This window comes from Augochlora pura, chromosome 4, assembly GCF_028453695.1.
Source record: "Augochlora pura isolate Apur16 chromosome 4, APUR_v2.2.1, whole genome shotgun sequence".
Lineage (NCBI taxonomy): Eukaryota > Metazoa > Arthropoda > Insecta > Hymenoptera > Halictidae > Augochlora > Augochlora pura.
In genome coordinates, this window is record NC_135775.1 from 17,609,116 (window position 1) to 17,630,272 (window position 21,157).

Consider the following 21,157-nt stretch of genomic DNA (forward strand, 5'->3'; position numbering starts at 1 on the left):
CTCCAATCATCAACAACAACGCCCACATTGTCAAAGAAATATTTCTTGGAAAAAGATATTGATATTTATAAATTCTTGTAACCATTTCTCTGCCTCCAATTTTATTTATTCACTTTTATGAAAAATTCACAAAGTTCACAATGTAAAAGTAATAAAAAAACTAAAAGATAAACTATAAAAGATCTATTATTTAGAGATACTATCCGAATAAATTATTGCCGGACACTTCCACAATGAAAACAATATACCGTTGTTTAAAATCGACAGAAATGTCTTTTCATTTCTCTGTATTTTGCTGACGTAATTAGTGCATCGCCATTTTTAGTTAACAAGAGGCAAACTGTATTATTGGAAGCTAAAAAGAACGTCTACTAACAAATTAAACAACACGATAAACAAGGGAAATTAGTCATTCGTTATATTTGATCACGCTTTTTATCCATCATTGAGCTCAGCCAATGATAACTCAGAATCTGAAAAGTGGTAGGGATTTGGGTGGAACGGACACTAATTCCCCTTGCCTCTCGCGTCGTTTACTTTGATGATAGATGTAATTACTTCCAGCTGCCATTAGCACATCTCATCTCAATGTTAAGACATTGAAATTATTATCAAACATAAGTAGCATGAGTAGCACCGACAAATTCAATGAAGACAAAGTAAACGATATCGGAGCGACAAGAAGCAACCGAGAGAGACAACCGAACCTTGACGCGCAAGAAAGACACGACCTGCGTTGCGCTCTGCGGAGACACAAGATAAAAGCATCGCGAAATAAACCAATAACGCCAGTTGTGCGTTGGAACATCCAGCGGTTAGCTCGCTGGTGAATAGTGTCTACAGAATTACTCACACCCAGCTGTTACAAAAATCATTGAAATAAAGCGACTGCAATTTGATAACGCTGGCTCTATGGCTGTAATAGATTACGTAGAAAGCCAGTGATTAGCAGTGAGTAGATAAAACGAAAGGATCCAGTAAACCATTGCCGACGCCATGATAGACACGTGGTCGGTGACCTTGGCGCTATGCGTTGTAAGCGTCGCGGCTCTCTATTATTACCTGAAACGCGTGTTCAGTTATTTTCGTGACCGCGGGATCCCGCAAGTCGAAAGTTCATTGACAAACATGATGAAAATGATATTTCAAAGGATGACAATGGCAGAGCTGGTATTGAAGATATATAGAACACACCCAGACGCGAAGTACATAGGTACTTACGACATTTTTAAACCGGCGATCATGATACGCGACGTGGAGCTGATGAAATCCATTCTGGTGAAGAACTTCGACCATTTTCAGGACCACAGGATGTTCATAGCGGACCCGGAAGAGCCCCTGTTCGCCAATAATCTGCTTGCCCTGAAGGGAGAACGATGGAAAGAAATACGAACATTGCTCAGCCCTGCATTTACGTCCAGCAAGATGAAGGCGATGTTCAAGCTGATGCGCGAATGTGCAAACAGATACGGAAATTATTTTGCGACGCTACCAGAGAATGCCAGGACTATAGAGTTGAAGGAAGCCTTGACCAGGTACACCAACGACGTGATCGGCACGTGCGCTTTCGGTGTAAACGTGGACTCGATAGTCGACCGCGACAACCAGTTCTACATCTATGGTAGAACTGCTATGAAGTTCGGCACATGGCAGATAATCAAAATGTTCCTTGCACGCATGTCTCCCCGGCTGAGTAAATTGTCCGGCATAAAAATCTTCGATCCGACAATCAGCAAATTCTTCAAGGACTTGGTAGCGACTACGATCAAAACCAGGGACGAGCAAGGTATCGTGCGACCGGATATGATACAGCTGATGATGGACACTAGGGGCAAGTTGGGACCTGGCAAAGAACTCACGATAGACGACATGACCGCTCAAGCGTTCGTTTTCTTCCTTGGTGGTTTCGAGAGCACGTCGGTCTTGATGTGCTTCGCTGCGCACGAGATTGGTATTAACCCGGAGATCCAGAAGAGCTTGCAGGAGGAGATCGACGAAGTATTGGAGAATAACAATGGCGAGGCGACTTACGAGGCTATCAACGACATGAAGTATCTCGATGCTGTTATAAACGAAGCTCTTAGGATGTATCCTGCATTAGTTGTAACTGACAGACTTTGTACAAAATCGTTCGAGCTGCCACCGGCGTTGCCAGGCTTGGAGCCATTTTTGATTGAGAAGGACTTTGCGGTGTCCATTCCGATCTATGGTGTTCAGCACGATCCTCAATACTTCGAGAATCCGGACAAGTTCATGCCCGAACGATTTCTCGATGATCCAAAGAAGATTTTGAATTCGGGAACATTTTTGAGTTTTGGGGTGGGTCCGAGGATGTGCATTGGCAATAGGTTTGCGCTTCTGGAGACCAAAGTTCTATTGTTCAACTTGTTCGCTCGTTGCACTTTAAAACCCAATTCAAAAACTACCATTCCGATTAAGCTGAGCAAGAAAGGGTTTCAGATGACATCGGAAGGTGGATTTTGGTTCGATATCGAGCCAAGGAAAGTTACTGTCTCTTCTCCTGCAACCTCTGTTTCCAATGGGAGTGTTGTTAATTAGAACAATCTTATTCCTTGAAATATAATAATTATGTACTTTGACAAATTTTATACTATGTTTTTTTACGTAGATTATGACGATTGCGTACCGATGTATTTGCGAGTCAATTGTAACTGATTGTTGAATAGTGCTGCTGCTAATTAATTACTATTATGTATGTAACTATACGAACTTCCAAAGCAATTATATTTTTCTGTTTATCAGTTTGTTCCATGTGGCATTTCAAAAGGTAATATATTTTTATTTTTGGTTGTTTCAAAAATGAAGATTTATATACTGAATATAAATAAGTTTTCAAGTTCTTGTGTGTTATAACAAATACGTGAAGGTTGTAATCTAATTGAATAATCTATTCGTAAGTGCGGTGAAATTATTATAATGCTTTAGTTTAGAATATTCTGTAGAAAATAATATAAAGTGTTATGATTTAATTATTTTATTTCAATGACTGAGAAAACAAGATTCTTGACATATTTTATCATTTGTATTTCTATTAATATTGACTATTTGACTGATGCAAGATGTTCGTTTTTATACCACAATTGTACAGATGTTTTACAGAAATATTTTTACTTTAAAATATTATCTTTTATACGTAACATTGTATTATAATTCTTATGACTATATTTAGTATAAATCGCATGTAATAAATTTGAGTTCTATTGTAATAATTTGATATTAAAATTGTTATAACAAGATGTTCAATTATTTTATTAAGAATAATATTTGAGTCAACTGTATTTACGTCAAGTTATTTCATAAACGTGACGATTTATTTAAACGAAGTGTTTCTTTCCTCTTTTAGCTTGGTTTGGGAAATTGTTCAATCCCCTCTTTTATTTCCAAGAAATCAAACTGTTACAGCATAACGTGTAGCTATTTTTCCCAACCATTCGTGAGTGTCTAAGCATAATACATACATCGTGTATACTTCATATCTTTATTTAATTGCACGTCATTTTCGCAACCTCTAATAAGCAACATCCTTTCCGGATTTCGTAGAATGCACATGTCAACAAAATCGCTAACATTGTCAGAGAAATACTTCCTTGAACAAGAACATCTCATCTAGAACTAATTTATACATACTATTATCCAAAGTATCAATTTAATTGTACATGTTAATATTTTTAACTGGTAATCATAATTCAGGTAAATATTGGATACAGTGGAAGATAATAATAATTAATCAGTAACGATATGTGCTTTTATAGGATGGAATAGAGTAACCCGCAATATTCTATTCATTAAAGAGGTATACTAATTCATCACTAGTAACAGGCTTAACAGAGAGTAATTGCGCACGTTATTATTTCCACGTATATAATATACAACATTAAAATTTGTTTAATAGTTAACTGTGATTATTTTGAGATAGAGACAATTACATTATAATACGATGCTTCGATTTTTCCTTTTTAAATATAATAAAATATATATTCAGCAGGTGAGGTACTTTTTCAAAAGAAGTGCAAAATACTTCAGCTTTTTCAACAATTCTTCAGGAAGCATAAACAAAATTTTCTGAATTTGTAATTAGTAGTCACTGTAAATTAAGTCGTTTAAATTACATTGATTTACATTCTGTTTCATAGCTTTCTAATTTGAAGCTATCTTGAAAATATAGTGATTAATATAGATTTGTAATTGAGCAGAGTATATATTGAAATTTTCTATTACGTATTGAGAAATTTTTATATTGAGTATATATCGAGATTAAATGACATTGTTAAAAGTTTGTAGTTAGAAATTATGAAATTAACAGATCGTCACGACTTTAATAAATCTAAATATTGATAACTAATGATTTTGACGAAAACTGATATATTTCTCTAACTAACATGAAAATATAAATTTTACTGTAGAATCTGATGCAATGCACAGAATGTATCGTATAGTACAGTAAGTTGTAACATGTGTAAATTCGTTCTGCTTTCTTACTACTGTGAAGCAGAAAAATCCGTCGAATAAATTCTATCTAATTCGTTCGTTCCAATACGCAGCAGATGATTTTTCCCACCACCTCCGCTTCGCGATAAACACCTCGTGAAATTGACTCACGAATTAAAGACAGTGACGTCGAAATGGGAGGAAACGAAGCGAACAGAATTATCGTTCTCCGTTCGGAAAGGCCGTCCCACTATATGCAACACGTACAGGCGATTGCAAATTCGCGGGGAGACGCGATAAAAGGCACGCGAGGCGGTGAATGATGACAGTCGCGTTCCGGAGTACGCAGCAGCTGGTTTGCCAGCGTTCTCGAGGTTATCATTACAGTCCCGGTCCGCAAGCGGGTCTCCGAGCTAACTGTAAACACACTCGCGCAAACGGCCGCGACTTGATCAGGCGAATTGTATCGCGATAGTAGTTAGTACGGAAAGTCAGTGGCGGGAAGCGCGCGGATACAAAAACGGTCGAAGTGAAGACGAAGTGAGAGGGTCGCCACTATGGATACGTGGTCGGTGATTTTTGCGCTGGCCGCTGTCGGTGCGGCGATATATTACTATCTAAAGAGTGTGTACAATTTCTTCCGTGATCGCGGGATCCCGGAGACGCACTTCTACCCTATCATCGGCAGTTTGTGGAGAGCGATGTGCCAGAAGATAACGTTCGCCGAGCAGGTTAACGTTCTGTACAAGACGCATCCCGACGCGAAGTACGTGGGCTTCTTCGACTTTCTCACGCCGGTGGTCATGATTCGCGACCCGGAGTTGATCAAATCCGTCACGGTGAAGAACTTCGAGCACTTCCTGAACCACAGGACCATGCAATCCGACTCGTCCGAGCCCCTATTCAGCAAGAATCTGTTCGCTCTTCAAGGAGAACGATGGAAGGAGGTGCGAAACCTGCTGAGCCCCGCGTTCACATCTAGCAAGATGAAGGCGATGTACAAGTTGATGATAGAGTGCGCAACTAGATACGGAGACTTCTTCGACGCGATACCGAAAGAAGGCAAATCCCTGGAGCTAAAGGACACTTTCACCAGGTACACGAACGACGTGATCGCCACTTGTGCCTTCGGCGTGAACGTCGACTCTATGACCGACCGTAAAAACAAGTTCTACGTATACGGCAGAGAGGCTACCGGCTTTGGCAGGTGGCAATCCATCAAGTTCTTCCTGGTACGCAGCGCTCCCTGGTTTTGCAAACTATTCGGCGTCAAGCTGGTCGATCCGGTGATCGCTGGATTCTTCCAGGACTTGGTAGCGACAACCATCAAGGTCAGGGACGAGAAGCGCATCGTGCGCCCAGATATGATACAGTTAATGATGGAGACCAGGGGCAAGCTGGGGCCTGGTAAAGAACTGACGATAGAGGACATGACCGCGCAAGCGTTCATTTTCTTCTTTGGCGGATTCGAGAGCACCTCGACCTTGATGTGCTTCGCTGCCTACGAGGTGGGTGTCAACCCGGAGATCCAGAGGAGGTTACAGGAGGAGATCGACGACGTATTAGAGAAAAGCAACGGCGAGGTGACTTACGAGGCGGTCAACGACATGAAGTATTTAGACGCGATTATAAACGAGGCTCTGAGGATGTACCCGGTTGTAGTTGCCGTTGACAGAGCCTGCACGAAATCGTTCGAGCTGCCGCCTGCGTTGCCCGGCTTGAAACCGCACGTTGTGGAGAAGGGCCAGTACCTTTGGATTCCGATCTATGGGATCCAGTACGATTCTCAGTACTTTGAGGAACCGACCAAGTTCATGCCGGAGAGGTTCATAGACGATCCGAAGAAGATTTTAAATTCGGGATTGTTCTTGAGCTTCGGTTTGGGTCCGAGGATGTGCATCGGCAACAGGTTCGCGCTTTTGGAGACCAAGGTTCTGTTGTTCAACTTGTTCGCTCGCTGCGATTTGACGCCCAACTCTAAAACCACTATCCCGATGGAACTCAGCAGGAAAGGTTTCCAAATGACGGCGAAAGATGGATTTTGGTTTGACATTGCGCCGAGGAAAATCGCCGCACCTGTTCTTGTCAGCTCTGTGAGCAATGGCAGCGCTGTCCGTTAGGTTTTGTGAATAATGATTTTCTATGTTTGTGTATTTAGGTCAATGACTGTGTTTCAATTTACCAGGGTATCTAATGAGTGGTATCTTCTTATTACTTATCGATTGATGATACTCCATTAATATTACGAATAATAGTTCGATGGATGAATGTCGGATTGAAAATAACATCTTAACTCTTACGGCGATTCATGATGAATCGTCCCCGCCTGCGAACGGTGAAGTTTTCACAGGAATTATATTGTTTTATTTTTTTATTCTTATACTTTACGAGGAGCAAGTACGTTATTATTTGATTCTTTTAATCGTATACTCTGTGATGTTTGAATGCTGTGGTATTTACAAGTATGTTTATGAGATTCGATGATGTTAATGATGGAAACTTGTATGGATATTGTTACCAGTTATGTAAATATGCTTTTCGTCGATTAGAAATATCAAATTACATTTCAGAAACGCAGAAGCGAGATTAACGAATAAAAATAAAGTCGTACAATCTAGAGATCTGGACGTAATTTACTAATCTGCATGTACGTAACTGCGAGATGATTTCAAGGTAAGTACTACAACGATGCACTTAATATACGTAACGTAAAGAATAGCATCACTTGTCATGATTAAATTTGTGAAATTTGCTAGTTTGGTAAATAAACATTCTTTTAATTTTTTTTAATCAAAATGTAACCGATATTAATTTTTTGACTGTTTGAGTATATTATATTTTCTCTTCTCCCGAAACAAATATTCGATGCGATGATTTAATTTAATCTACATTACTACAAAACGATAATTAAATACTAAAGAAATGTAATTGTACTCCATCGCGTATCGTCGTAATACAGAAGTTGCTATGTGGATTATTGAAGCAATAATGGAACACATTTTATCGATAGCAATTCTGAGAATAACTGTTCAGGCGGTAATTCGTTTGATAAGAGCAGCGATTAATTCATAGTTTAGGCGAAAACAATTATTATCTTATATCTATTTCAATGACAATGCTAAGGAATTAGATTAGGTACAAATTACTGATTATAAAATGAAGATATTGCTGTATGACCTCAATCTAGACTTTTCAGTTAAACGAGCAAAAACATACTTTCTACATTATTCCACTGATATTATTACATAAAATTTTTGCTCTTGCAAATAATTTTTTCTTTTAAGATTTTATAAGCTCCGTGTTCGGTTGAAACGAATGAAAAACTGACATTTTTACGAACTTTAAATATCAACAGATGACAGCCGAGATCCACAGAACACTATTTCAAGAAGTTGGAATAACATCGTTTTCAAATAGTCCTCTAATTATTACCAATTTAAAGCTAAAAACCATATTGTTTATTCTTTAACAAAATAATCGGACTGACGTTTAAAACAAAGAATTCGGGTCATTCGATGTAACTACGAAAAGGTACGTTCGGTCGAAAGGGAATAGATAATAAATGTTTCCGGAGACATTAACAGCGGGCAAAGCGGAAGGATTGAATTGGTCGGGGGAGCATCGAGATAATCGAAGCTACTCAAAAATCACCGGCGGCGATGGTCGTTCAACGCAAACCGCACTGCCAGGCCGACCGGCGAAACGAGCAAAAAAAAAAAATGGGCGAGAGAAAAAAAGAATTACCATTTTCCGAGTTCCGACGGCAGTAATGGACGCCTGTTACGCGTCCATCTCAATTACAATCTCCTGAATGGATCGACCTTCTCTACATGACCGGCACGTATCCCGGCGTTGCGCAATGTATAACAGTCGTATAATGTATTCCGGTACGTGATCGGCCCGGTGTCAAAGACGTGATACGACCTTGTGAATGTTGCCTTAATGAGCGGCCAGCGCCGCGGGTTCCTCATTCGTATGGCGCCCCGCGAATGGACCGTGGGGCGAATCAGTTTTCCCTGAATAAACTCGCGGCGCGATCGCTTTGGGCAAAGGCGCTTTCATGCAATTGACCCAGATCTACCGGGGGCATTCCTCCGATGGAGCCGTAAAGACGATTACGGACCGCGAATTGCGACGCGCCGGCTGTGCTCTTTGAAGGCCACGCGAGAGCTGTCGATGTAGTCTGACAAGTTTTAAGCCTGAAACGCTATCCCGCTGTTTCTAGTCAGGGGTCTCGGTCCGTTCAAATATTGTCACTGGGTATGACATGACGCGGCAATGGCGCCTACAGTCTGAATATTTTGATACAGAACCGTGGAGGAATATTTCCGAGAAAATGAATGCCGCGTTGCATGTTGGTCCGGTAATTCGCTTTCTATGATCACAATTAGTTGATCATTGTTTTTTAATTTAAAATTATAGCGTACGATGGTGGAGGTCAATGCTATGCATATTATTTTTCGAAGAAGACATAGTAACTTTTTAAATCTTTTATTCTGTTTATTTTTTAGCAGAAAAATTTAATGTCTTATTTGTTATAATTTTGCCCTGATCATCTATTTTGATACAGAAAAAGTTTTGAAGAGTGGCTTTTAAACAGCTCAAAGACAGAAAGAACAAAGTTATTTACTCTTATCGAAACCTACATTTATAATAACTCTAATATAGTATATTTAGTATAACAATGAAGTGACACGTCATAAAATCTCGATGCTCTTATTTAACTCCTCAAGTTCATCTAACTATAAATCTTGTATAGTTTGTAAGGAGTTTTGAATAGAGTTGTAGAAGGATATTTGCATCAATAATTCACCAGCAACAATTAATTGTAACGATAAAAATTATCAACATAGTGTTTATTTAGCAAATAATTCTTTTCCTCAATTAATGTATTTTCATATTCTTTTTAAAACCATATTAACGAGTTACGAATTTTGCCTCTAAAGCATTGCGCGCCGCCGAAAAAGACTGCGACTGAGAAGCCTATTGATAGGCCGCCCAGCTATAAGTACTGTTGAGAAAAAAGCCTATTAGTAGGCTTCTCGAGCAGAGACGCGCGTGGCTGCGCAAAAGAAAGATAATGTCAAGATAAGCACAGACGGTGCGTGAAGAATTGCGTCGGCCGTGTTCAGTCGCTGCGTGGATTCGAACATTTGCATTTCTCCAGTTCATTTCATCAATTATACCATTGTTATATCACATATAATTTTTCAGTAAAGCTTTTTATTTTTTATTACATAATGCGGTATTGCAACTACTGTTTCCAAAAGGTAAGATCCTACATGTATAATGCTTTTGTCATGTGTCCGACTCGTTGTTACGGTGCAATTATAACATTAATTGTTAATAATTGCAATATTGACAATAATTACAGTTCCATTTTTCCGAGAATAATATTTTTTACTATTTGTTTAACATTTGCGTGGCTCAGCCATTTTTGGTTCAATGTTCGTTTCTCACGTGGTCTTCGCGCGCTTCAATGAAAATTTTACAACAGTCTTCGAACTGCAACCTTGCAGTCGAATAAAAATCAGTTTTTACTATACCATGCTTGTCAAATTTTGGTTATAATGTAGTTTTACAACTCGACCACTTTCATTAAGTAATAAATTTGGAAGATTTTGAAAATTTCAATCAACCAAAAACATACTTCGATTTGTTTCATTTCGTCTTGATCTCTAAACATTTAAAACATTAAAATTGACGAATATAATTTAGTTTTCGCCAGAATTACAATTTAAATATCAAATTGTAACGAAATTTAACGTGTGACGGATATAGTCGTCATGACACAAAATTCTGCCACATCTCCGTGATGGATATAGCCGTCAAACACGCTGAACTGGTCAAAGAACACGCAAACAGACGCTAACATTCCGTCGCGCATAATTACAGGTGACGTTCACGTGCGTGGCTTTGCGCCTTTTCAACGCCGCTGCAAATACAGTAGCTCGCGAAAGTATGCAAACGTTATTTGAACATTTTCATGAACGCAAGAGTGTATATTAAACCAAATTATTTGAACTAATTTTATAAGCATGGTTACAGGAGGAAGTCTTAACATTATGCTAATAAAGTTTGAGAATGTACCGGTGTTTACATTCATTGTCAAGAAGGATGAAAGAGTATTAACAGTGTTAGAGAGTTCGTAAACTTTCGTAAGCTACTGTACATCGTGTTGAGCTGTAGTGGTATAGTGAAATAAACAACGTAGTACTTGTTATTGGATAGCCAGCCATTCTTATCGATTCACGGTCGTGCATTGATAAAAAAATGTGTTTATTGCATCGTGTGTTTACTATTGTTATTGGAAGCAGCGTATAGGGTGTCCTAAAACTGTTGTAAGCCTTTGAGAGATACGATTTCTGAGGTCGAGTGAAGTAATCTTCTCCGCGGCTTCGTTAACGAGTTATTAACGGGAAGCAATTACCTTTGATTGTAGCATGACGCTGTTCTTATTTCTAAAATAACATTGCAGATCAGATCGGTTAATTTTGTTCGGCTACGGAATTATACAAACTAAAGTATTTTCTGCGAACTTTAACGAGATTATTAATTGTTAGTTTTTACTGTACACATCGTGCAAAGTTTTCATTTAGTACACGCAAAGTATGGTACATACCAGAAAATTAAAATGGCTGCCGCATTAATTATTTGGATCCGAAAAATTACAGAATACTTTTCAGACATTCTAAAATTATTATTTTTTAAAATTATCACATTTTTTTTTAAATTATGAATGGTATCCTCCTGGTGTCGCAACCATAATTTGGCTCGGTACCTCGCTGACTTTTACCAGATGATCTCGCTTTACGTTAGTTACTTTTTGATTAATAACTCATTTAAAAAGCCGCAGATAGTATTTGCGTTAAGGAAAAAATGATCTTGAATAATCTCAGGAATTTTCCATTCCATTTGATGCGAATATTTTTGGGACACCCTGTATATGATGCATCGAATTTGATGTCATGCGCATAGTATTTTCTCAGTCTAGGTGGCTATGGTTTAAATGTGCGCTAAACTTTTGCGGTTCACTGCTTTGGAAGAAGGAAGACACTAAACATTTCTTTTAATGCACTAATGTTGTATTATCGCGATAGTTCTCAATAATATTTACTTAATATATTTTTCACAGTGCATAGTGCAGCGTAACAACTAAGCAATTTCAATTCAATTTGTTGTCTTATCGAGCTACGTGCTTGATAACGCGAAGTGACGTTTTCAGATACTTCATAAACAATGCTGTCATTGTTTACAATTTTCTCTTGAATGAAATATACAAGATGATTTAGTCTGGCATGAATATTGACATGTTTTGCTGATAATGATGTCACAAGTTCCGGGAATCTGTGAGCACGACGCTGAATGCTTCCGTGTTACATAATTACATACGGTAGCCTCACAATCATACAACGTGTTCGAGAAACAGCGAACTAAATACGTTGATTAACAAATAGGATCGTAAATATGAAGAATGAAAAGAATGCTCAGAAGTTCAACAACATTTCTGTTATTTCCTTGCAGTTTTTGGGAAGCGTCTATTGAAGAAGATATTATCACTATATCTCTGTCTAGCTATAACTCTATATCTATGTGAAGTAAAATGAATTAGTTTAAGTAAATATTATTGAACATGACGGGAATTTTTATGGTTATAAAACATTGATACTATTTATTATCTTACGCTACGATTTCTTTCACAGCTACATTGATTAGCACAGTTAAAATCTCGAATTCCATACGGTTAAACTGTTCCCTCTAATAGCAAAAAAAATATCCAGTTCTAAAACTGTCATTCCGCTTCGTCCGAACATTTTTGTTGCACCGCACATAATCAGAATTCAACGTATGCTTGCTTCGCCTTCATAATCTCATGTTAGAACAATGCAAAAAGTATACAAAAGATTTGGTGTAACTTCTTCTAGTACGTACTTACGCGAACACTGAAACCCGATATAAATCGAGGAGGATGTTTTTTCAATTATCCTGAACGCGTTCTCAGATAGCGAGAGGAATCTGTGTGAATGCAGATTATCGTCGAACTTTCTCTCGCGGCTGCGAAAAAGTCCCTTTTTTCCCCGAGCGAACAACCCTTAGGTGCTCCAGGAAATATCTGGCAAGTTGACCCGATAAAACCACCCTCTTTAATGTAATTCACTCACCGCCACCGGTAAGGGTTGCTCGAGTGGTTGAACGTAGGTTAGCGATCGAAGGAGGAGCATGAAGAGAGGGTTTTGGTCAGAATTAATGAACTGAAGATCGCGAGGGTAGATCCCTGCTGTGTATTGTCTTGTCGTGTTAACGGAAAGAGGTGCGAACAGACGGATAGAAGGGAAAGCAGGTCTTAGTGTCTATTTGTTTTTATCCTTTCTCGGATCAGATTCTTTAAGGAACCCTACTGTCATAGATCATCGCAGGTATACATACAGTTTCTAGTTCGACAAAATTGTTGCGATAAACATCGATTAATGTTACATGTCTTCCCATAATTTCGATAAATATGAAATGTATGGTATTAACCGAAAAAAGAAATGCAACAACCGGTAGGTATCAATTAATCCCTCAGTATTCAAGTATATAAGTATAGTTTATCTTTGTGGATAATATGCCTGAAATGTAATTTTTCTGGCAATGTCGATTTTCTCGAAAACTTTAATTCCTAACCAAAGAAATTGTTTTATATTTATCTTGTGTTTTTGAATCACCTGGTGCCTCCTTGTACATAATTTTCAGGAGCACACTATCAAGGGTCATCATTATCAAGTAGTCAGAAAGTAATCACGAACACTATTTTCTAAACTGTATAATTTTAAGCTACCGTGAATCCTACTTTAATATAGAAGCGCACGTTATATTTATTAATATATACGTATTAATGCATAAACTATTACAGTTTAACTTCGTTGATACCAATATCAGCATCTTTTGAAGATATTATGTGCACACGCCGTAAGATACTATTAGTGACGAATAACATTTCGAGTGAATATATCAACGCTTCAATAATTAAATAAATGGTTGTGCAGTAAAATTATGAAACAATGCTATATACCTTGTAAAGTGTTTTCTTTACGGTTAATTCCGGGATTTCTCTTAATTGCATATTTATTGCTTCTAAAAAAATTGTTACTTTGAATAGTATCGTTAAATAAAAATTTTATACTTTTATAAGCAGAACTATAATTATTTAATCATTCAACAGATTGAGAAAAAGAATTTCTGATAACATTGCAAGTATTAACACTCAGTTGATAGAACAAAAGTTAAATTAATAATCAATCATCTCGATGAAAGTAGAAAATCTTATTTTATGTACACAGGATCTATATGTTTTTTCTTTTTATAAGTAATGTAAAACTGCGACTAAAAAATCAATCTCCATTTATTGTTCTATTATTATGCAACTTGGAAGTAATTTATTGTCAATAAATTCTTTTCTTTACGTTTACTCTAAATCTAGAAAAATAAATATTGCCACCGCATTATATAACACCGATTGCAGATGAACGCAAAAGGAAAATTTAAACAAACAGAAGTTGCATAAATGCTCGATTGTTATTTTTCAAACGTGCAAATGAATGTGAGATTCATTGTATACCAATTACGTAATTTACATTCATGTTAATGAATACTATGAATAATGTATAATCCTCTTATTAACATCTTTGAAGATCAATGTAGTACGTTCCTAGAATAAGGGGCGAGGACTGTACACTTTGATATTAACAATGAGTTTAGACAAAGCAAGGTTTCTGGAACGTGTAAATCAATTGATGCTACAACAGCCGTCAAAACCGATTTCTGACATGATGCAAACACTCTCTACTACTTCCTCTGAACATAATAGTGCTTTCAAAACGTTTAGTGGATATTTGCAATGTCTTCGATGAAGTTATGCAACTTGATCGGCATTGAAAAATTTTATTTAAACTTACTTCGCTTTCGAATACTACTTGTTTGCGAGTGTCTTCTACCAGGCAGTATTAATTATACTTTCTAAACGTTCATATTCCAAAAGCGTTTACTTGTATATGTAAATTTACATTTACTTCTAATATCAATTCTATTCTTTGCACGTAATGTATCTCCATAAAGAAGAAACGCTTAGTTATCTCAACAAAAATAAGAGTCTATCTTTTTCGCATTATTCTTTTGTTAACAAATCTTTTTGAAAATGACTAGAAAAATACTATTTGATGATTCTTATGAGTTTCAAAAAATGTTCACCTGTTAATGTATAAGTGCAGAAGAATGAAATTTCGAGATCTTGATTTCGAGCATAATTGCCTTCACATCCATACGTACAAGACATATTAAATTATTTTATTAAAAAATAAATAAAATAAAGATACAAGCATACTTAATACGTTTTATTCGATATATGTAAAGTTAACTATGCCGAAAAACAAGCCAAAACCATAGCAGTTTCACCAACCTGAACAGGGAAATATTGCATCACGTATCTAACTGAAAATAAAACGGAAGGAAAACAAGAGTTGCTAATAGATTTATTAAAATGCAAGAGTGAAAAACTCTAATAAAGCCGACGGTCCGACGATAAAAAGCGACATCGTCTCTCAAAAAGAGGATACAGGGTCGTTTACGTCTATTTACGCACCGCATTCAAATTACATAGGGCGCGTGATTTTCTTGCCGACAGAAGATACGCATTCTTTACAATACAATTATTTGCTTCGCGTGAAAATATCGACAGGTTATTCGGACCGACAGATGCAGCCGTTAAGCGCGTCAGCTTACTGGCATTCTGCATTACACGTACCATTAGGTATCAGATTATCAGCGTATTGGCTACAATTCTTTCGTGGCTGAATATTCATCCAGTATCCGTTTCTCGCAACATTGCCGAACACGTTCGTGGACAATTTCAACGGTATCTCTGTTTTCGAGCAAGGCTTTACATCGCAACGAGCGAGTATGTAGAAAATCAACACCTTCATCTCCATCAACGCGAATCTGTTGCCGATGCACATCCTGGGCCCTATTCCGAACGGCATGTATGTTCCTGAGCCCATAATCCTTTTGCCATCTTGAACAAATCGGTCCGGATCGAACTGATCGGGATTATCGAAGTACTTGGGATCGGTTTGAATCGCGTGGCTTGGAATCCACAAGTTCATTCCCTTTTTGACAGTGAACGGTTTGCCACCGGGTACAGCTGGTGGCAGTTCGAAATCCTGCGAGCACTGCCTGTCCAATACAGTAGCTACTGGATGGAGCCTCAGCGCCTCGTTCACCACCGCGTCCATGTAATCCATACCTGCTATAGCATCGTACGTTAGCTGTCCCTTCGTGCTTTCAACAACCTCGTCAACCTCCTCCTGCAATCTCGCAAGATGTTCAGGGTTCGCTAGCAAGTTATATATAATCCAACTGGCCTGATTAGCGACGCCGTCGTATCCGCCGAAGAAGAAGCTGAACGCGTTGCTGACCACGCTCTGGGAGCTGAACGGTTTCTCGGTCTTGTTGTTCTTCTGGACGTCCAGCAAATGCTGAAGCATGTCCGGTCGGTAAATACCCTTCTCCTCCCTGTACTTCATGTTGTCCTTGATTGTGTTCTCGAAGAAATCCTCGGTATCCTTCGCGATCATTCTGATTTTGAACAGTCTTGCTAGCAGCGGGGCGCTTCTCTGTATAGTGAACTTGATGCCCGCCAGAAAACCATTGAAGTTTGTTGCCTTCTTTCCTTCCACGAAGATAGCGTTCTCGGGATCTTTGATCGTGTCTATATTAAGGCCGAACGCGCAGCTGGCGATCACGTCGTTCGTGTATTTCGTTATGAAGTTCTTCAGCTCCAGTTCGCTTCGCTCTTTCTCCGGCAGCTTGGTCAGGTAGTCCGCGAAACGCGACGCTACCTGCGTCATCAGTATGAACATAGCCTTGATCTTGCTGGAAGTGAAAATAGGCGTCAGCTGGTTCCGTACGTCCTTCCACTCGTTGCCGCCCAAGACGAACAACATGTTGTCCAGCACAGGATTCAGATCCGGTAGTATGAATGCTCGGTGTTCCGCGAACGACTCCAAGTTCTTGATCGTGACATTCTTAATGAGGTCCACGTCTCGCAGAATGATAATCGGGTGGGAGAATTCATAGAAGCCGACGTACTTGGCGTCGGGGTTATGGTAGTAGACATCCTTTATTACGTCCGCCAATGGCTTCTGCTTCAAAACGAACTGCCCGATGTTCCCGAGAATTGGCGTCGGCTTGACATGATCGATGCCATGTTTTTTAAAATAGTTCAAACCCCTGAAGGTGTAGTAGTAGACGGCTATCAGCACAGCGCCGAGAGCTAGTAGGACCGACACAGCGTCCATTACAGTGAAAGTAACTCTCAGACCGATGTTGATAGCACTTCGTCGGATGAAAGACTGGTTTCGGTGAAACGGTAGGCACAGGTAATTCCTACTTTCCGAGATCGGCTTATAATGATTCGATATCCCCACTCATCTCCTATCAGCAGATCGCTCTATCTCCGACAAATTCGACTGTAAATGGAGTTTATTGACAGCGGTTTTCACTGTAGGCTCCGTTGGGGCAATCTACAATTGCTAAAGTTATCATAGAGAACTTGTTATCGAACTTATCTACGAATTAGATGTCGCAACTTGTTGCAATGTTTCTGTCGCCGTTCTGTCGGAAGTCGGGAAGAAATAGATAGAGAACATTTTTCTGCTGCTATATAATTTTTAAATAACCCCTTAAAGTGGAGAATAGAATAATTTCTAAGCTTCTAGAGAAATTGCAACTGGAGATTGTTTGAGATGGCGTATTTTCATGAGAGACGCTGTTATTTATTTAATGATTGCTAATTCATTGCGTAACATGTTGACACAGCCTAAAAACGTAATAAAATAAGATGGCCGTAACATAAAATCCTTTACATTCTTCGCAATTTGTTTTGTTCATTGTTTATACAAGGTGAAATAAGTGTGAAAGCATGCAAGAAGTTAACAAAAGTTAATTAAAAAGCAGAGAAATAATAAAACTATTGTGAGGAAAAAAGAAAATAATGTATGCTATTAATGTATGCACACATATATTAATGTTCACTATGAACTCTTTTATTTTAAATATTTATTTTTTTTACTATACGTGCCGATTGTTATTAAAACAATGATAAAACTGTTGTATAAATGTGATTGGGAGCTTTAAATAATCGCCTCTAGCCACAAGTGAAACGACACGAGAGTCAAGAGGTATCAGTCGTTCGCCGCATCCCTCCCACTTACCAGATTATGAGTCACACACCTTGCCATAAAAGGACTTGAAGATTTGTCCGATAAGTAATCAATCTGCAAGAGAAGCGGCGTTTTCTACATTCATGGCTATATTAGGTAATGATAAGAATATCCACGCAACGCGCAGTTACACATTTCTCTTATTGACGTCTCTCATTAGGTAAATAATGATAACACAATCGATGTTATAATTAAATTTTATTTCGACTACCATCCTTTTCGTATACTAGTGTATGTCAACTGTCTGTTATCAGACATCTTTAATCATACATCTTAAACATTCATGACTCAAAAAGATTTACTATCCTATGAAAATTTACACATATTCCTAACATTGTTCGCACCATTTATTTACGCAATATGTCTCTATGAAGCGCTTGATTATGTCAATGTAAATAGAGTAGTCTGTTCACACATTTACGTATTTTTCAACGAATCGTGCGAATTGTTTGTAAATATTTTCATGAAAATTACTCAATTTATGAAATTCAAGTAATCAAAATTAAATACCTTTCTTAAGAGTTTCACAAAGTATTCGCCTCGCATAAGTGTAAGAAATGAAATTATAAAATTCTGATAAGCATTTTACATTTAAATAAAAATGAAACTATAAGCATGTAAGTGTTACACAAAATTTTAGTTATTGCAGGACTCGGACAACCGACCTTCAAGGATAGCTGTTTTTAGTATACCAGCGATTCTAACGATATGAAATTAGTTTATGTTCACCTATGTACCACACACTGCATGAGACGCATTCTTTACAGTACGATGATCTACTTCGAATGGATAAAACGATAGGCTATTACACACAGCAGACACAGAGGCGAGGTCGTCATCTTACTGACAACCAACGTCACACGTCCCATTAGGAACCAGATTATCAACGTATTGATTACAATTCTTCCGGGGCTGAATATTCATCCAATATCCATCTTGGGCCCCAATGGTAAGCACGTTTACAGACATTTTTAACGGTATCTGCGTTTTCGAGCAAGGCTTTACATCGCAACGAGCGAGTATGTAGAAAATCAACACTTTCATCTCGGTCAACGCAAACCTCAATCCGATACATATCCTCGGCCCTATTCCGAACGGCATGTACGTCCCGGAGCCCAGGATCCTTTTACCATCCTGAAGGAATCGCTCCGGATCGAACTGATCAGGATTGTCGAAATAATTGGGATCGGTTTGAATCGCGTGACTTGGAATCCACAAGTTCGTTCCCTTTTTGACAGTGAACGGTTTGCCACCGGGTACAGCTGGTGGCAGTTCGAAATCCTGTGAGCACTGTCTATCTAAAAAAATAGCTACCGGATGAAGTCTCAGCGCTTCGTTCACCGCCGCATCCAAATACTCCATACTTCTTATATCATCGTAAGTCACCTGTCCCTTCGTCCTCTCGAGCACCTCGTCAATCTCCTCCTGCACTCTCGTCAGACATTCTGGGTTTGCTAGCAAATTATGTATAATCAGACAGACCTGACTCGCGACGCTATCGTATCCGCCGAAGTAGAAACTAAATGCGTTGCTGATCACGCTTTTGGTAGTGAACGGTTTCTCAGTCTTGTTGTTTTTCTGGACGTCCAGCAGATGCTGAAGCATGTCCGGCCGGTATATTCCCTTCTCCTCCCTGTACCTCATGTTGTCCTTGATTGTGTTCTCGAAGAAGGCCTCGGTGTCCTCTTCGATGAGTCTGAGGTTTAAGAACTTCGCGACCGAGGTCATGTTCCTCTGCAAGACGAACTTGATGCCTGTCAGAAAACCGTTGAAGTTCGTCGCCTTCTTCCCGTTCACGTAGAGAGCGTTGTCCGGGTCTTTGATCGTGTCGACGTCAAGGCCGAACACGCAGCTGGCGATCACATCGTTCGTGTACTTCGTTATCACGCTCTTCAGCTCCAGCTCGCTTCGCTCTTTTTCCGGCAGCTTGGTCAGGTAGTCCGCGAAACGCGACGCCACCTGCGTCATCAGTATGAACATGGCCCTGATCTTGCTGGACGTGAACATGGGTGTCATTTGGGCCCTTACGTCCTTCCATTCGTTGCCGCCCAAGACAAACAGCATGTCCGCGAACAGAGGATTCAGTTCGGCTGATATGAAAGGTCGATGTTCCGCGAACGACTCCAGGTTCTTGACTGCGATATTTTTGATGAGGTCCACGTCTCGCAGCACGATAATCGGCTGGGAGAATTCATAGAAGCCGACGTACTTTGCGTCAGGGTTAAGGTAGTAGGTCCTCTTCAGTATATCTGACAACGACTTTTGTCGGAAAACGAACAGTCCCATGTTCCCGAATAATGGCATGGGCTTAATATGGTCGATGCCATGTTCCTTAAAATAGTTGAAGCCCTTGAAGGCGTAGTAATAGACGGCTACGGCCACAGCCGCGAGAGCTAGTAGAACCGTCAGAGCATCCATCCCGGTTAAGTGAATGCACTGACCGATGCAATGTTGTAAGCACTGCGTTACAGGAAAGACTGGCGTCGACGAACAGTTGCCGTACGTAGATAGTTGATACTTTCCAGGAGCGGCTTGCAGTGCTTCATTGCCCCACTGTTCCAATGAGAAGAGCAGAATATCTCCCGCACATTCGACTCACTGTTTTATAACTCTATTTGGTCATGATACTCATAGATAGCGGTACTTGTGGAAATTTTCTCAGAATATCGTCAGACTTATTTATCTGCAGCGTAGATACCGCGATCCGTTACAGTATGCTCCTGTGGATTATAACGATAGACGCTATTGCAAATGACGCAGAAATAAACACTAGTCGATTAGACATTTTAGTCTCTAGTGAAAACGCGAATGATAGACCATTTTGATGGAAATATGATCGAGTATGCTTAGCATCATTTATAATATTATTTATCAGTTTTTAAATATTATTTTTTATGGTACACTCTCGATAGATACACATTAGTATTTCCATAAACTGGATAGTTAAATAGAAATATGAACACTTTGGTTCTAAATGGATCGGAGTCATATCGTTCAAATGTTAATTATGTAAAGTGGGAAACGCTGCTAAAACCATGCACATACTAATCATCTCACCTATATCATTCAGCTTGAATTGTCAAGATCATTACTCTGAACAGCATTATATTTTACTCGTTTCTGCTTATCGATCTTTTTTACCGCGATATTTCTTAAAAATTATAGTGACATGTAGGTCAAGATATCAACACGTTCCAGTGTATAGAATTATCTAGGAGTTATATCTGGAAGTACTTCGGTGAAGTTTCACTAACACCAGACGATATCTAGTATGGCACATTAACTACAGTTGTCCACAAAAGTGTTCGTAAACCATTTAAAACGTAATAACTCTTTTGGAACTTTCCTAAACGATTTGTTTTCTTTTAGATAAGAGGAAAGATTAGTCTATTAGATAAAAGAAATAATAGAATTCATGTTTTTTAATTGTTTCATGTGAACATGTAACGAAA

At 38.8% G+C, this 21,157-nt stretch overlaps 2 protein-coding genes across 2 annotated transcripts; one reads left to right on the plus strand and one right to left on the minus strand.

The window, feature by feature from the left end:
- Positions 1–793: 793 nt before the first annotated feature.
- On the plus strand, positions 794–7,068 carry LOC144468454 (uncharacterized). Its single transcript, XM_078177919.1, has 2 exons — positions 794–2,555; positions 4,985–7,068. Exons 1-2 carry the CDS (start codon positions 997–999, stop codon positions 6,567–6,569), a joined length of 3,144 nt encoding a protein of 1,047 aa, XP_078034045.1. The 5' UTR covers positions 794–996; the 3' UTR covers positions 6,570–7,068.
- A 7,871-nt stretch (positions 7,069–14,939) lies between these two features.
- On the minus strand, positions 14,940–20,250 carry LOC144468455 (uncharacterized). Its single transcript, XM_078177920.1, has 2 exons — positions 18,554–20,250; positions 14,940–16,909 (listed from the first exon to the last, which is right to left on the minus strand). The coding sequence occupies exons 1-2, from the start codon at positions 20,121–20,123 to the stop codon at positions 15,204–15,206; spliced, it is 3,276 nt and encodes a 1,091-aa protein (XP_078034046.1). The 5' UTR covers positions 20,124–20,250; the 3' UTR covers positions 14,940–15,203.
- Between the last annotated feature and the right edge of the window lie 907 nt (positions 20,251–21,157).

Bases quoted from the DNA above. Each gene is read 5' to 3' on its own strand.
- LOC144468454 (XM_078177919.1), top strand. From the start codon at position 997: ATGATAGACACGTGGTCGGTGACCTTGGCGCTATGCGTTGTAAGCGTC. The intron at 2,556-4,984 runs TTAGAACAATCT...GTCGAAGTGAAG, and splicing joins TCCAATGGGAGTGTTGTTAA to ACGAAGTGAGAGGGTCGCCA.
- LOC144468455 (XM_078177920.1), bottom strand. From the start codon at position 20,123: ATGGATGCTCTGACGGTTCTACTAGCTCTCGCGGCTGTGGCCGTAGCC. The intron at 16,910-18,553 runs GTCAGTAAGATG...ATAGGAGATGAG, and splicing joins TGGGACGTGTGACGTTGGTT to TGGGGATATCGAATCATTAT.